Raw genomic sequence first — 18,107 nt, 5'->3', positions numbered from 1 at the left:
TCATTTCTGAAATGCTTTGATTTCCTGAAGGAAAGGGGAAAAGCAAGATTGAGAAGATGACAAAGCTAATCAGTCACCTAGGGATGGGCTTCATATCACTAATTTTTTTATATTTAAAGATGGACACATAAACATCAGCTAATCACTCTGGGCTTCTTTACTTTTTTTGTACATGGAGAGAAACTGGTATGTCCTGAAGGTAATTTATGTGACCTTGCTTAGAAAATTTGCAGACTAGAGGAAGAAACTCTACTGGAAAATGCCTTTTCTCCATCTGAAGAACATAAAGTAAAGGGAGCCTGCCATGACTCGGGCATGGTCATCTAATTGCTATATACCAGGGACTGGACAAATAAATCATACTCACAAACACACCAGCACTGCAGACAGGCTGGGTATAATTTTTTTAGATTACAAGTTGAGAAATAAGATTGTTATAAACATGACAACACTCTATAGCCAGCCTTGGAAAAAGACTCCTCAATTGGACAAGCCAATTAAAAGCAATGCATGAACACTTGGTTTCAAATAGCCACTTTGTTATATATTTTAGCTTAAGAGTAACAGAATTTGAGCATTTAGATATAGTAGAATCAAAGGAAGTTCAGATGGTCAGAAGAAACCACTGTCAAGGTACAGAGCAGCTTTCCTGTAAGAAGAGACTACACAGATTAAGACCATTTCACTACAAAAGGACATAACTGATGGACTGCAACAGAAGTTCAAAAACTTCTCAATGGTAAGGACGTGATTAAGGAACGTTTACTCACTACTTTTCATAACATGAACTAGGCAACACTCTGCAGGCTTATTGGGCAACTGGTTCAAGCAAACAACAGGAAAAACTCTTTCACAAAGCACATAACTACATTGTGGAACTCATGCCACAGGATGTAGTGAAGGCCGAAAGAATTAAAGGGTTCAAAAAGGTTTTAGAAAAATTCATGGAGGAAAGGTTCATCAAGGGCTAATGAACTCAGTGGTCCGGATACAACTGCCAGCTTAGGAAGTATCTGAATTACTGACTATCGGAAACATGGAGAATATACCAGCGGAATAATTGCTCTATAGTCACCTCCTTTCTTATGCAGTTTCTTTCAGCAGCCACAGCTTCCCACTATCAAAGACAGGCTAATAGCCTAGATGGACCTTTCCTTCGATCCTATACGGACAGTCTTATGGAACCAAGGGGCAATTAAATCCACATATCTCAGATACTTCTCAGAACAATACTCTGTGCTTAGCCATGATGTGGACTACAGCCATATCCCATACTGGGATAAAGCAGAGTTGTGGAGAGGGGGAAGAAAGGAAGACGATGTTCTCTGTATCTGGCAGGTAAAATCCAGCTGTCCCAGTTACTGTCTTCCATGGAAGACCACATTTCTTAGTTGCTTTCTTGGCTTTCCATACTTTTCTCAGTGATAGCTTAGGAACCTGAAATCCAGCCACACTTTGACTAGGTTGAGTCACAGGCTAAGTTTACTGATAGATTCATTTTGTACTAATATTGTTCTTTGAATTAAATAACTCTTCCTGTCCTTCTTGTTTAATTACAGCTGCTACCCTCCCATTTTTTAGAAAATAGTTATGTGCCCTCTCACAATTTGTTTTTTAGGCCAGAAAAGATAAAACTTTTTGTTGTTCTTTTATAAGACAGATTTCTCATTCCCCTAGTCTTCCCTTTCTCTACACTTCTCCCAGTTTTAATGGGTGAACCCAATTTGACATGGTATTTCAATAAGGACACATCAGTGCCTTGCACAATCAATATTTCTTCACCTCCTAAAACTACTTATGCTGATACACCCTATGAGTAGATCCAATGCTATTTTATAATGCTGGCTCAAAGTCACTGTGTGTTCCACTGCTCTTCACAACTCCTCATCCTGACATGGACAACTTAGGAACCCCCACAGTACAGTAGTGAGTAGTCTCTGCATGACCTTGTAGTTTCTGTAGCTAAACAAAATTCTTTTTTTATTACCCTCATCATGAAGCTGAGCCAGCTCTCTTTGTACAACACGATTTGTTCTCTGTATTGACAGTACCTTTCAACTTTTGAGTCATGAATACATTTCATTAGCACACCACTCCCTTTTTCCAACATTACTGTAGGGAATAAAAACTAAGTTTAATCCCAGACTGATCATTGAGGCCCTGTGTCAGTAACCCTCCCCACACTGACATATCTTTTCTAAGTCCCTTTCCTTTATCACCTTTACAATTCTTAAAAGATCTCTTATTTTCACATTAGCAAATGACTTCTCATTTAGCAGGATATCAAATACAAAAACCTCTTATTACCTCTCCATTAACTAATTTTATTCTGGGTTTTGGTTTTTTTTTGGTTTAACTAACAGTTCTCCATTTGGACCTATAATTGAATACTTTACTGAAGTTCAGACAGAATTTATCTATTTCATTTCCCACTTTAAAAAGTAGCTCTTTTATCAAAATAGAATATTAGTTCAGTCTTGTATAACTTACCTCCTGTAAAATCAGACTGCATTCCCTGCCATTTTCCATTTATTTCCATAGTTAGTTACTCTCTTTGCAGAATTTTGCTAACCTGCTGAGATAAAGGCTAAGTTGCTTGATCTGCTTTTCCATCTTTCTTACATGTAAGCATTGTTTGCTATTGCACAGTTATATGGTGACCTCTGTTGTGAAAAGGTATTAAGCGTTGTTGTCATTGCATCTGTGATTTTAGATGCCAGTTATTTCAGTATTTGGAGATGGAGAGCATCCACTTCTCCAGATGTTCCGCACCAGAGATGCAAGATTACTGCGTGTTTTAATATGGCAAGTGGTATATCATGAAAAAGCATGTAAGCTTTTAGGATCAAGTCCATTCATAAAACCTGACAAAGCAAGAGAGAGCTCAGAAAGTCTTGTATGAGTTAGGAATGAGATCTAGGCAAAAAGATACCTGGTTTATTTTTTCCTTCATGTTGTGTAGCCATCACTTTTTCAGGCTCAGTTCTACCTCCCACAAAATTAATTCAATTGCTATGCATGGATTCCAGTTCTCCATCCTGACTTTGAACCATGTTGTTCTTCTTACTGGCATGTAAGGCAGAATATTAATTTAGATTTGGAGCATTCTTTATATTATTCCTAATATCAGACACATCCACTCTACACAGAAACTTCACATCTTTTCCTGATATCTTTTTATTGATATGATACAGAAATTGCTTGTTTAATTTTCCGTGACTCGAGGTCTGGGTCTGACATTATTTCTGTATTTTCCAACACCAAGACTCAGACCACTAGTACTAGAGCTATTTGTTGTTCACCACACTTCTTTTATTCCTTTGCATTCTTTCTTTAGAGATCAGAAAATTCTCCAAAGGATGAGCTAATAAGCGTCCTTCTCTTCAGGCATGTTCATCAGCTTTACGATTTATCCTGATCTGTTCTAAAAGGGATTTCATGTATCAGGGGAACAATGTGGATTTTTTTCCCCTGTTGCCATGACAAATTTTGCTGTTTCATATCCACATCAAATTTGCTATCACTCAGTATATAGTCCACTTCTCTGTGCTGATGACAGTCTTCCTGAATTTTCTTAACAGAGACAAAAGTCACATGTCTCCATTATTTGTGTAAATCTCAGGTTTTTTCCTTTTTCTTTTTCTTTTTTTTTTTTTTTGCCATTATTTCCCAATATACCAGTCCCTTACCTAGCAAGATGTCAAACAGAATCATTATAACCACCTCTTTGTCTTCCTGATTCTTTCCTTTTTTGCTGAGCTTGGTTTCATTTTTTCAGTTTCCTTTACCACTAACTTTTGTTCCTTGTTCTTCAGTACAGTAAACTTCTTCCAACCTACCTCAACTCTTCCTCTTCTTTGTCTTTGTGGTCATGTTTCCACCTGGGTCACATTCCTTATCTAGCAGGCTGTATAGCTTCCTTTCCTTACCTTCAGATCTTGTTTGACAGATGCTTACATATTTGTGTTGTGTCAGACCCTACCCTCCTTTCCTGTATCTTGTCTTCAGAATCCATTCTACCATCATCTCTAGCTTTATTCTTTTGTCCCTGGGTCCCCTCTTTCTCAAGTGCTATAAGGTGACATTTCATACATTAATATATCCCACTGCATATATAAATCTCATAGCTTCAAATCTCGGTCTCACATCCTCCTTCAAATATTGCTAAGGCTGTCTCACATCATCCCTGTCTTCTCGTCTTTCTTTGAAGGAAAAACATTAACTTCTCTCAAACAAACTCCCTTCTTTATTGCTTCTTAGCAGCTGAAGCTACAATCTATGCTTCATTAAAGTTCTACATTTATTAATATATTTATTAATGTCATAAGCAATTCTTGTCCAGCGAACATTCCAGCTAAGGGCCTCTGTCCAATTCACACAACAGAGCCTCAAAGACAAGGAAGAACCTGAAGATTACGAATTGTATACAACCTGTCAAGCAGGAGGCACAGAAGTGCACCTACCCAAACAAACAAGGACTCAATTCTTCCCTACCAAGGACCGGATCTCACACAAACTCTCCTATTTGCTCTCCTCCCACTGTTCTTGGTAAATCTAATCTCATGCTTCCTCCATGTTGTAAAATCACAAATGGGTCTTGGAGAGGTCTGAGACTCTCAGATACAGATTTTTCAATTAGGTCAAGCTGCTTGTTTTTTAGCATTGTAACATAATTGACAGCTGTTTCCCCTTAAAAATAGCTGCTTCCCTTTTTTCTTTTTCAAGCACCAAAAGCTGTAAAATACACGATGACATGTATTTATATTACGTAACTGTAAACACTGAGTGAAAACTGCTCACACATGTAATTTCTCCTTGCTGTTGGTTTCCCAGATGTTCTCAACTGGAGGGGGAACCACCTCTGAAAAAGTTTTCCCAGAAAACTGGCTCATAGAAAAATATATTTCCATCAAGAACTGAGTATGCCCCACGTGACTGGATCTTTTATGCGAAGTTGGAATTGCTTTCACCATTGGACAAGCCAATTGGTCATTTCACAGAAAGTCTTTCTTCATGAGCCAAATAGCATGAGAAGAGTAGGTGCATTTTAGGGGAACTCCAAATCAGAGATTGGCTCTGAGACAGGAAAGGTGTTAGTTAAGGAAAGTAGATTGATGGTGGAGGACCCATTGTTCCACCTGCAATTCATGTGCCCAGAGAGTATCACTTTCTTTTTCAATGTCCTACGTAACTGAAAGAGTTTAAAAGTCAAGTAACATGTCAGAATTAGGGTTATTTCACAGTAAACGATACAGAAAAGGATACAGAAAGGATATAGAAAAGGATACAGAAAAAAAATGGCTTGATGTAGATTGCTACAATGATGATTATGTTCTGTTACCCATCTCAATAAAAACTTGTCTTCTCAAGTAAAGGTAGTCTTCACAGAGCTTGGTTTTCAATGTTTTAATTGCACTAATATTTTATAATTTTAATATGTTTGTTTGAGATTGTTAAAGATTGTTTATCATAATGAAGTGTGTGGTTAATTAAGAGTGCTTATACTGGCCTTGCAGCAATATGAAATAATCCAGATGAAAATGGACTAGCAAAGCATGTCTGAAAGGCAGATGACATCATGGCTAGACACACCAAAGTTCAGGAGTTAATTTACACTTTCTTCTATTTGTGGCACCTCGTTCTGGCCATAGTAAAACAATGTGCTCACATGCTTAAAACATATGCCCAACAAATTATATATACCTGGAAGCTCTTTGATAAATGAGTTCCCACAGGCTTCTGCTTTCCATTTGTCACGTGTCCCTCCTGTTGTATGAAAACTCGGTAGAGCAGGACTTGTGTGGCTAGGGGCAAACAACTGATCTTGAAGCCAAGTAGAGTGTGACCTGTAGTAATTGCATATATACACTCTCTTATCCTGCAGAAAATCTGACACTACCTTCTCCTGTGTGAATCAAGGATGAACGCAGCTGTTTGCCCTATAAGTTAGTGCATTTATGGTCAGAGCTAGTGGGGAGTAGCCCGTAGCATGCTGAGGTGACACTGGATGTGGCTTTACTCTTTCTGACTCTTTGGCAAGGACAGCTTCTGAGCTTTATTACAGCCCATATTATTATATTGTACTATAAATATATGACGTACATATATAACAGTATGTCTCCTATGGAGATAAGTAAAGACAGAACTGTGATAAATGATAATGATAAATTATAAAAATAGTTTGCCAATGGACTAAAGTACAAAGATTCTTCGAATATCGCTTGCAACCAGACAAATAATTACAGAAGTAAAACCAAGTTGACAAACTGATATACTTGAGCATAGTATGGGGCATAATAATGATAACATATAGTTCATCCAACATCCTCAGAGCACTTAAAAATCAGATTCCTCAGAGGAGACAGTTTTTCATTCAGGAAGGTATACTAGTTCTGTAAATGCTGAAGCTAGATACTCGGCATAGCCAGAGAGGGACTGTAGCCACTGGTCCTTTAGCCTGTCTGATCAGGCTTTCCTCCCACATGAAGTTCAAACAAGTCAAAACTTCTCTCCACTATAATATACCAAGTGCAACTCAGCTTCATTTATTATGGGAAGGATATTTTTTTAGATGGAATAGGTACACTGGACAACTATTAACATGATTTGATGCTTGTGTGTGTTTATTTCAAGGATGGATTAGAACAAAAGATGAAGGAAATTTAATTTCCCTAATTCAGTAAAATGGTACCACAGGAATGAAGAATAAGTGCTCAAGGGCACAGAACAATATACTTTTAATCATAATTTCTCTTAGTAAAAAATTGTTAATTGATAGAAGATTTCAGAGAACTAGGTAAATTACTAACAACTAAGGGCAGACTTATTTGGTGTGAGAAGTCCTAGACTGATAAGGAATCAAAATGTGATTTATTCCTTTTAATAAAAAGGCATTGGGGTTTGGGGGAAAAAAAAAAAAAAAAGGAAAAAAAAAATCAAAAAAACCCCAAATAGCCAAAACTCCCAAACCCAGAAATGGAAACAGTAAAAATAATTTTGAAACAAACAGGGCTGTACACATTTCTGGAGCACTAAAGACCACAGAAGGATGGTTATTAGAGTTGTGGGATCACAATAAGAAAAAAGGTGCCTATGTGTATTTTCCTAGGTTTATAAGTGGCCAACCTTAATGAAGTACAAAGCCTCTTCTTGCCAAAATCACTCTCCTTTTTTTTCCCCACAGATAAAGCCATTGTTTTCTTTATTCTTACATAAACACTTCAGAGAAAAAATTGAAAAGATACCCAAATGACCAATGCTGACTGGAGAATTACATTTGTGAGCTGCTGTCAGTAAGTGATAAAGCATCCCTAAGTCAATAAAAGAGTGCAAACACTGGTGGTTTGATTCTATTGTTCAGCAAATTTGTGAGTAATGCAATGAGTCTGTGTTTCAGATGAGGCTCTATTAATTTTCTCCAGGTAGCTTGAAAAGAGAATACATTGCTTTTCTACAAAGGAATTTGACCTAAGGAATTTTCTCATTCAATATGTTCTTTGCTATAATAGGTTGTAGTAATGATGGTTTTATGCAATGAAGTTATTGCACTGAGTAAGAAAAATATGGCAATGAAACCAGACAGTGTGACTGGTTGGTAGGAAGCTGAAATATAAAGAAGGCTTTTCAATGAATGGATCAGAATTAGCCACATCCCAATGGTTTTGCATGAGTAAGCACTGTGAGGAAGGTGCCAAGTGTTAGAGGTGATCAAACAGCATCTAGCAGAGAAAGCTTGTGCTCTGGTTCCAGTATATGTCCTAAATTCAGTAAGAATGTGGGGTTTACTGAAGCTGCCATTACTGGGTCAGCGTAAAACCACTCCTGAGTATTCACCACTTTCCTACATGCAACGTGGCATTCTCGGATGCCATGGCGAGGCCCACGTGGGGGCTTGCAGCCCACTTTTAAGCTCATTCTCTCCCAGGAAAATATCTTGTAGCTCTTAACAACATGAAGATTTTAGTACACATTTTGCACATTCAGGAAGATTAGTCCCCTGAGCTAGTACAATACGCCCACTATTTTTTAATTTTTCACTGGTTGTAAAAAAAAAAAAAAAAAAAAAAAAAAGAGGTTACAATTGTTAGTGACTAGAATTCCTTCCTGTACCAGAAGCAACAACACGTTCTCAGCAACTTCCTCAGGAATTCTCACTCCTCTTTGGCCATTTGTTATCAGTTCTACCAGTGATGATCATTAGTGCATGGAGCATGATAAACTCATTACCAAAATCTACAAAGCAGTGCAAACCCCTGCATTTCCTGGCATATGTTCCCATTAAATAAAAATAAAAAGATTGTCAGTGATTTAGAACAACTGCTCGATAGACCTAGTTGAAATCTGGAATTTCCGTTTACAAAAAAAATCAGTAACAATGTCAAAATTATGGAGTCAGCCCAAAAGTCAGCCTATCCCAGCATCCAGTCAGCAGCAGCAGTAGCAAACATCAAGGCAGAACACAAAAACTGGGCACATGGAGATTACAACTAAACAGGTGGGTTTAAAGGTACTGAAGCATTTACGTTCCAGTAATTTGTATAAATTTATTTGAATCTTTTCATACTTTTGGCCTTGTCATCTCACAGTACTGAAAGTTATTCATGCTGTGGAAAAAAAGTACTGTGGTTTGTTTTAAAATTGATGCCTGAGCATTTCCATGAGAGCCTCCAAATTTTTGGACTCTGAGAAATAATGTATAATCACTCCTTATACAACCTTATCGTGGATATCTAAAATTTTATCACATCCAAGTTACTCTTCTTTAATGCTGAAGAGGAAAGATTTCATCTGTCCTCATGCAGAAGCTAGTCCACACTAAAGGGAAACTTTGGTTTTGTCTTCCAGTGTGTTCTACTTCTAATGTGTCTCTACTGACCTGGGGGAATAAGACTACATGCAAGATTTAAGACATGAGAAGATCATATATTTATACAGACATTAACATGTTTTTATTCTATTCTCATTTCTTATCACCATAACCCTCAACACATTATTTCTTTTTTGCCTATCATAGAAAATTGAACTGACATGTTCAGATAATTAAATTACTAGTAGTGGTGCCAGAATTTCCCTCCTTTTTTGTAATAGCTTATTTAAAGCTCACCACTAGGTAAATATAGTTGAGAGTACTAATAATGCTTTGCATTATTAACACTGAATTTAATCTCCTATTTTATTGACTAGTCACAATTAAGACAATTCATTTCACCACGTGATGTTTACAGTGTAAAGACTCTGTATGAGTAGGTCATTTAGATTTTCTTTTTATATAGGTGAGATAAGTAAGCATTTCAGATGATTTATCTTATTCAAAGGTAGACATTCAAAATAAGGCAAATTATGCATGATATTTTTCTCTTTTTTGAGCATAAAGGAAGCCTAGATGCAAATATGTCCATAGTAAGTAAATAAATATAAATAGGGTAGATCATTACTCTCAAAATAGCAAATATCTAAGAAATAGGAGTCTTAGTTTTTCTTCCAAAATCAAAGAAAAAAGATAGGCACTGCCCACAGCAATCCTCCTCACCTTTCTTGACACTTATTTTTGGATGGGATGACTCTCTTTCAGAGAAGCTTCTCTCTTTTCACTGATTACAGAGGGAGCTGGGAGGACTGGTCACACCAGGCATGGTCACACTTGCATGCCATCTTCCATCTGTACAGACATGGGAAACATCTGCCCACAGACATAACTGCTCTGAGGAAATCTGTGAGCTTTGTGGTCTCATTATCTTGCACTCCTTCCAGATCAGTTCTGGATGGGTTGAACTGCACAGGTGTTGGTACAGTGGTACTTATCCTTCAATTAATCAACCTCAACATTCAGTGCTCTGCCTTTTAACTTGTAATTAATGCTTCCCCACATATAAAATAAGGTGGTATTATTTTCTTCTAATTATATCCTGAAGTGAAAACTTCAGGAAACACTGGAATTATTCATGGAACAAAACACACTGGGAAGAACATTTTTGATTGATAGAAACATTTCGATATTCATTAATCAAAATGCCAGTCTTCTCTTTATTGAACCAAACATAAATGCCTTGGTTTGGTTTCATTGGACATACCCCTGCATCTTACACAATACTGTTTTAGGATAACCACGGTTCAAGACTATATCATCCTTAGTCTTCAACTTGCTTACAAGAAATGTCCATTATTTATAGAAGAGATATTTACCAGTATTTATAGAAGAGATATTTACCAGCATCGTGGGCACATTGTGAAGAACCGACCCAAACAGAAGTATTTCAATGTGATTTGAGAAACTGAAAGATGTCAACTTCTCAACCAAAATTAAATAATTTATCTAGTTTTTTTCAATAGAATATGTACACAAAAATCAGGATCATTGACACTTCCGTGGAGTTTTCTTTTTTTTTTTAAAAAAAACCCACTGATTTTCTGTTAAAAAACTGGGGGAAAAATATCTCAGGGAGATCTATTACTGGATGAAACTTCCATTACCTAAAACATTAATCCAGAACTATGTCAGTTATGTAAATAATTACTTACAATGCTTGTAACACTCACTAAATGGTACATATTTCTTGATGATATGAGCAGTGAGCTATTTGTCTTGATATTTGTAATATCCTAAGAGAAGTACTATGACACAGCCATTCAAATCTATTACTGAAAATTACATAAATGAAATTTAGTTTGCATTTCTAAAAAAATTTATGCAAAGGTCTGAAAACACATTCCACTGTATCTAGTTACAGATAAAAATTCCTGTTTCTTATAAACACAAGATAGATAACAATGCAATGTATTACACAGTACCAAGCTAGAAGAGTAATGGTACTTTAAAATGAGGTTCTGTGAGAAAGTCATGAATCTTCCTCAAAATAGAGCTACATTTTATAAACAATTCTGACATTGTGGACCAGAATTGTAAAAATATTTAGATATCTAGAAATGCAAATAGGCACCATAAGGAATTTTCATGTTCACTTTAGACACTTAGCTCCCCCGAATACAAACACAGATGATTGATAGGCCTTGTCATAATCCATCTGTTGAGAAGTTATAGGAAAAATAAGCTCCTTGCTTGTATTATTAAAGAACCTTTACCATTTTATAGCAAGTAAAGCAATGCATTCAATAGCAATTAGGAACATTGTGGCTTTTGATGATCCTACCAAATGCCAAATATATTGTTACTTGCTCAAATACCTTTACTAATTCTGACCTCTCTGCTGTAATTAGCTCAGAAAAGTGAGGATAAATGATATATGCTATAAAATTATCACGTCATTTGTGTTAGAGTGCAAAAGTGGAGTTAAACCAATGGCCTGTAGTGTTACTGTAACCAAGAGATAAATGACAACAAAAGCAAAAAAACCAATCTGTAAACACTTGCAGAAATCTCAGTAGGTGAACAACTTAATGTATATCACAAATTTGGACTATGTTGCTATTTATTTTCAAGACTATGCAGACATGTAAGAAATAAAAGCTTACATAAATCAAATCTGTGCTGCTTTCAAGTGCAGCTGCTTTCTTCATATCAGTTGTTATTGCAAGTTGTCAGTGAACAGTTCTTTTCACTTGCAGATAACTCTAGGAGATTTTTACAAGAGTGGAATTTGACAAAATGAAGAAAGCTTTTATATTCTGACCCACATTGATATTCACCGTACCACAGAAATATGTTTAATCTGTATAAAAGCACAACTAACTGCAACTGTGCTTGGGCAAGTCTCAATGAGTTTTTAAGAAAGGCTATAATGACCACCCCTTAGAGATCAGCATATTTATTACGCCAATAAACTGAGACCAGATTTTTCATACCTTGCTTTAATCATCTAAAAATCACCTGCCTAATCCATTTTATACTAGCCTTTCTTTATCATTATCATTGATGGAGAAATTTGGACATCACAAGAAAGTTATTCATCCCTACCTAAGAGAGATACCTAAAGTAAGTGAAATGAATAACCTTCTAAATGAGTCTTTCAACTGTAAAGACAGGGAGCACAGGCAACTACCTTGGACATGATGCCTAATTTTAGATGGAGTCATTTATATCAGATATTGTGGACTGATCACTGCCACTTTAACAGCATATATATATATATACACACAATGGTGTGTATACAACAAAAAAGCAAAGATAAGTGAGTAGATCTGCGTAACTTCCCTACGTTTATCAGACTAAACATCAAGATAGATTAAAAAGGCCAGAGAGTTAAGCACATCATGGTTGTTTCTTCACTTTGCACAGCTTGTTTGCTTTGCAGTTTATGAAACAGGGATACAAAGAAAGACACTCACAGATTGATAGATCTTGATAAGATGACAGACACAGTCAGAAGGATGCACCCACAGGGACCAATTTCAAACTGAAAAAGAAAAGGACTGGTTATATGTTGTTTGTTGTGTACATTTTTTGCTCAATCCTAAAGAAATGCAAATCAAACTAAAAGCAGAAATAATTGTTCTCATTTATGCTAAAACTGAATTTGTTGCTCTGTTTGTTAAAATGCAAGACATGTCCATTTAGTGTTTGAAACAATGTTCAGAAGACATCATATGAGACTGATAAACACAGAAAGACTGGCAGCTGAACTATAACAGGTTTAGCATCTTCTGTATACACAGTACCTGTTGAATATTCTGCTGAAGAAATACAATCAGATCTTCATATCTTGTGGCACTATGTAGTATTAGCTGGGAAGAAATATAAGGGGAAAAAAAATGTGACTAAAACAATAACAACTCATTATTATAACTTGAAAGTTGAACTAATGTAGCCAAAACTTTAAATCTGACTGGAAAGATTAAAACTAACAAAATGGAATAAAGATCTAATGAAATCTACCTCTTACTGTTGTTACTTTATATATTCTGAATTTTTAAATACTGCTTCTTGTTGTTTTTAAGTTGGTTGTACAGACAGTTTGATTCAATTTTAAGCATTGTTTTTATACAACGAAAACCAATTCCTAGAACAATCATAGGAATACTGCAGCTTTAGAAGACACAGAATGGGCAAGTTGCTCAGGAGTTTGTACATATGTGGTGAGCCATCTATAGCAGGCATGTATCAGAGCGCTTCTTATCATACTCAGGGAATACTCCCGTGAATACTCCTAGTTAACATGAAGTTCAGGGGAGTTCACAGATCCAGGCTCTCACTTCAACATTCTTTGTTAATTTTTCCATCCTCAGATTTTGACAGAAATTATGATCTTGTGGGTACTGTGTGAGGAAAGATCAAGCAGCCTGGATTATACACATCCGCGGGTCTTGAGGGAACTGGCGGATGAAGTGGCCAGGCCGCTCTCCATCATATTTGAGCAGTCTTGGCAGTCCGGTGAAGTTCCCACCAAGTGGAAGAGGGGGAACATAACACCCACTTTTAAGAAGGGTGAAAAGGAAGACCCAGGGAACTACAGGCCGGTCAGTCTCACCTCCGTGCCTGGAAAGATTATGGAGCAGACCCTCCTGGAGACTATGCTCAGGCACATGGAAAATAAGGAGGTGATTGGTGACAGCCAACATGGCTTCACTAAGGCCAAATCGTGCCTGACAAATTTGGTGACCTTCTATGATGGGGTTACAGCCTTGGTGGGTAAGGGAAGGGCAACTGACATCATCTACCTGAACTTGTGCAAGGCATTGGACACTGTCCCGCATGACATCCTTGTGTCTAAATTGGAGAGACATGGACTCAATGGATGGACCACTCGGTGGATAAGGAATTGGCTGGATGGTCGCACTCAAAGAGTTGTGGTCAACGGCTCAATGTCCAAGTGGAGAACGGTGATGAGTGGCGTTCCTCAGGGGTCGGTACTGGGACCAGCACTGTTCAACATCTTTGTCGGCAACATGGACAGTGGGATCGAGTGCACCCTCAGCAAGTTTGCCAACGACACCAAGCTGTGTGGTGGAGTCGACACGCTGGAGGGAAGGGATGCCATCCAGAGGGACCTTGACAGGCTGGAGAGGTGGGCCCGTGCGAACCGCATGAAGTTCAACAAGGCCAAGTGCAAGGTCCTGCACGTGGGTCGGCGCAATCCCAAGCACAACTATGGGCTGGGCGAGGAATGGATTGAAAGCAGCCCTGAGGAGAAGGACTTGGGGGTATTGACTGATGGGAAGCTCAACACGAGCCAGCAGTGTGCGCTTGCAGCCCAGAAAGCCAACCGTGTCCTGGGCTGCATCAAAAGAGGTATGACCAGCAGGTTGAGGGAGGTGATCCTGCCCCTCTACTCTGCTCTGGTGAGACCCCACCTGCAGTACTGCGTCCAGCTCTGGGGGCCCCAGTACAGGAGAGACATCGAGCTGTTGGAGAGAGTCCTGAGGAGGCCACGAAGCTGATCAGAGGGCTGGAGCACCTCTCCTATGAGGACAGGCTGAGAGAGTTGGGATTGTTCAGCCTGGAGAAAAGGCGGCTCCGGGGAGATCTAATTGTGGCCTGCCAGTACCTGAAGGGGCCTACAGGAAAGATGGTGAGGGACTGTTTATCAGGGAGTGTAGTGACAGGACAAGGGGGAATGGGTTTAAGCTGAACGAGGGTTGATTTAGATTAGATGTTAGAAAGAAATTCTTTACTGTTGGAGTGGTGAGGCACTGACACAGGTTGCCCAGAGAGGTTGTGGATGCCCTATCCCTGGCAGTGTTCAAGGCCAGGTTGGATGGGGCTTTGGGCAATGTGGTCTAGTGGAGGGTGTCCCTGCCCGCAGCAAGGGGGTTATAACTAGATGATCTTTAAGGTCCCTTCCAACCCAAACCATTCTATGATTCTATGATTCTATATTGCTTTCCATCACATTTTCACTGTGGCTATGTCCACAGGACCTTTGATAAGCAGTACTCAGAGACAGTATAATGGCGTTAGTTGCACTCTGAAATAGCCAGCAGTTCAGAATTACATTAACATATTAATTAAATAATCTATCTTGTCTCTTGGAAGACCATATTACAGCCAATGTTTTCTGCTGCATTCACCCTATTTATTCAAGTCTTCACTTCAAGTAGTTCCAAAACTGTCTGGTTCTGAAAAGTTGTTGACACATCTATTCCTCCATTTAGGAGGCCAGTAATATTTCCTTAAACCACTAAAGCCTGGCTTATGGCATCACTGTTTGCAAAGCCATTTGAGACCTTCAGATGGAAATAAAGGCATAACTGGAAAGTATTTTGCCATTTGGAGCTTCTGGAGGAAAAACAAAGGCAAAGAATTCTGTGTAAGACAAGAAGAAAATACTGCCTTTTGATGCTTACAGCCATGCTGGTCAACTTGAAAGGATCCACATTCACGTTTACTGCACATCAATAAAAGTAGGCACAGTTTATAAGCTTGAAAGGTAAGTGGAACAAAAAGGACTTCAGAGAGTCCAGTTGCCCACAGACACTGGGACAGCTCAGACAGACAGACTACAGGATTTTATTTCCTATTGGTTTTTGGATCACAGCTAACTAATTTGACATGAAAGATTTTAAAACACTGAGAGAGCAATGGAAATCAGATTCGTTGTACTAAAATAAGAAAAGCTAGAAAGAGGATATATGGAGAATGTTACTGTGAGTTACACAGAGCCTTACAGTTTCTAAGATTCCATCTGCCTTGTATTTTCCTATGGGAGTGAACTGCTGTCTTCCTGATGGCCTGAAGAAGATATTCAGACAAAATCAAAGTTCATGTTAAAAGGAACAAAATGGCATTAAAGAGAAATCAACATGTTATATAAACTGAATGATGAGCCAAAGATTTTATATTATTAATTTAAGCCATTTTTTATAAAAGGATCCCTTGCACAGTAAGTTCATATTACATATTAAACAAACTTTTACCAATGAAGCATATACTTTAGTTGTGCTGTGCTCCCTCAGTCTATTTAATACAAATTACAAGTTTCGTTATACAGAAAGAGTATAAATATAGGTTTAAAATGTTAATGACAGTTTTTATTGAAAAAATATTAAAGCAATGACATTAAAACAAGCAGAACAACATATGTACAATATCATCACAGAGGAAGCATTTTATACATATAAAATATGCAAAATATCATTTGAAATGTCTTTGAATTTGCTGCTTCTATTTCAGGTTTGAAGAAGGACTTCTGTGCCCAAAAGCTTCTCTGTTATTTTTCAGCTTAGTTGATCTAATAAAAGAAATGACCTATTCTCACAAAACCTGGGTCACTTAAAAATATTGTGTAGGATCCAGTACAGCCAAAGCTAGCGATCTAAAAATTAGATCTCTTGTGTACAAGCAGCCTAACTGCACAGCATAAACTAAGTAACTAGTAGGCAGCTACAGCAAGAGGAAATTAATCCCAGCCATAAAAGAATATCCTGCAATACAAAATCATTGGAGTAAAATGCTGTATCTGGAAAAGTAACTCTTCATAAAGATTTTGGAGGGATTGTAGCCTCAGTGAAATACACAGCAATTTCAAAGAATTTGATTATTCTGTTCCAGCTCCTGGGACAGCAGAAACAACATTTTGCATTTCTCCCTAAGCCATTTTAGACTGTATAAGTGCATCTTACAAAACTTTCATTTTTTAAACTATGTACATATATAACAGACATGAGTATAGGAGCATCGTACAATAACTAAAACTGTGTCTCCTACTTACAGTGCCACAATTGCTTTTTCATTGCCTCCTGCACGCCACAATATGTCCGCAATAGCCATGGTGAGGCATTTGGTCCTGTGAACTTCTGAAGGCTGAAGACAACTGCAGGCCAGAAAATGCAAGAAACAGACAAGTACCAAGATGTGTCTTGGGAAGCTTACTCCTCAGTGGGCAAACTGCCCCAATTACAGTATACATAGATTCGTAGCAAGTTTGCAGCTAAAAGAACAAAAGTATTTTTTTAGAGGCTACTTAGGTGTTGTAATGCCCGATAATGAGGTTCTGGCAAGGTGCCTCAGAAAATTATTATCTAGGCATCTTTCTTCCTTCTATAGCCAAGAAAGAGACAAGTTGGATGGGCAACTCAAAAAAAAATATCCTGAATTGAACAGAGAGCTATTATTGTTACTGAGAAGATATACCAGGTATAAAGGTTCAGTTGAATCCAACCTTTCTCTGAGGATAAAGCATCTGAATGAAGTGCCATGAGAGTACTCACTGAGCACGCAATATGAAGACTTCTCAGCACTGGACTGAACAGGTGACAGGAGGATGTGGTGCTGTTGTTCAGCACCTAAAGAGCTCTAAATAGGGAGATGCCACTGAAGTCACCGCTGGAATATGGGCTTTCTGGAACCATTCTTTGAGGTGAACCACATTAAATCTCATTTTTGGCATTTTAGAAGGTACCTTGGATCTTAATGCAGATAATCAGATCCAGTGAATAGAGCTGTATCTAGAACAACTTCCTCTTTAGATTGCTAGTAAAGTAAACTGGGCACAGTGGATAGGTCTCTTCTGAAGTCAGAAGCAAAACAGAAATTTGAGGGACGTTAATTCACTTAGGTCAAGTGTTAGCAGCAGGGTGTTGCATTTAGGGGATCTAGATGAGCTTATGTTGCTCATGATGATGGTTAGATTGCTGTTACGGGTGCTTAAGCTAAGCAATTGTAAGCTTGTTAGCCTATGGCTATACATTCTATGATGATACCCTTGTAATATAGGTGAATCTAAGAGATGCACAATCTCTACTTCTAAGAGGTTAATCTGAAAGATGGTGTCTGATTTATAAGGAATGATTAAAACAAAACTATTATTATCATTAAGAGCAATGGACCAAAATGAAGAGAAGACTAAATAAGTATGATCAACAACAGGAACTGATTACACACAGATCTATAATCATACCCTGAAAAATAATCTTCTAAAAGAAATAGTGGATGCTCTTTCAGAACACATATTTGTAATTGTTTGAACAAAAAAAACAGGTAAACGTACTTTAGGGAACAATGCAAATAATGGCAAATAATGGCAAATAATGGACAAGAGAAGCTAATTCGTCTTTAAATCTCTAATAAAATTATTTTAATATTCTGTAACAGGATTGTTTTATATATTAAATGTGATTTTTAGTTTATGAAGGCCTTCATACTTAATTTCTTTCTTAAGTTTTTATTTCTTAACTCCTGTCAACAAATCTACACCATCATGTTCTTACGTACTACT

At 37.7% G+C, this 18,107-nt stretch overlaps 1 protein-coding gene across 12 annotated transcripts in view; it reads right to left on the bottom strand.

The window, feature by feature from the left end:
- Nucleotides 1-18,107, bottom strand: part of MINDY4 (MINDY lysine 48 deubiquitinase 4) — an 82,522-nt gene that overhangs the window by 31,822 nt on the left and 32,593 nt on the right. For all 12 annotated transcript variants that reach the window (XR_012834225.1, XR_012834226.1, XR_012834227.1 and 9 more), the window contains 4 exons: nt 16,602-16,703; nt 15,559-15,622; nt 12,613-12,678; nt 12,283-12,350 (listed from right to left, as the gene is read on the bottom strand). Coding sequence is in view for 8 of the 12 variants with exons in the window: in XM_075746769.1 (XP_075602884.1) it covers nt 12,283-12,350; nt 12,613-12,678; nt 15,559-15,622; nt 16,602-16,703 (300 nt within the window). In the remaining 4 variants the exon portion in view is untranslated. The remainder of the gene's footprint in view (nt 1-12,282; nt 12,351-12,612; nt 12,679-15,558; nt 15,623-16,601; nt 16,704-18,107) is intronic.

The sequence above is a fragment of the Balearica regulorum genome, chromosome 2, assembly GCF_011004875.1.
Source record: "Balearica regulorum gibbericeps isolate bBalReg1 chromosome 2, bBalReg1.pri, whole genome shotgun sequence".
NCBI classification, from domain to species: Eukaryota; Metazoa; Chordata; class Aves; order Gruiformes; family Gruidae; genus Balearica; species Balearica regulorum.
This window is presented reverse-complemented; position numbering and strand designations above follow the sequence as displayed.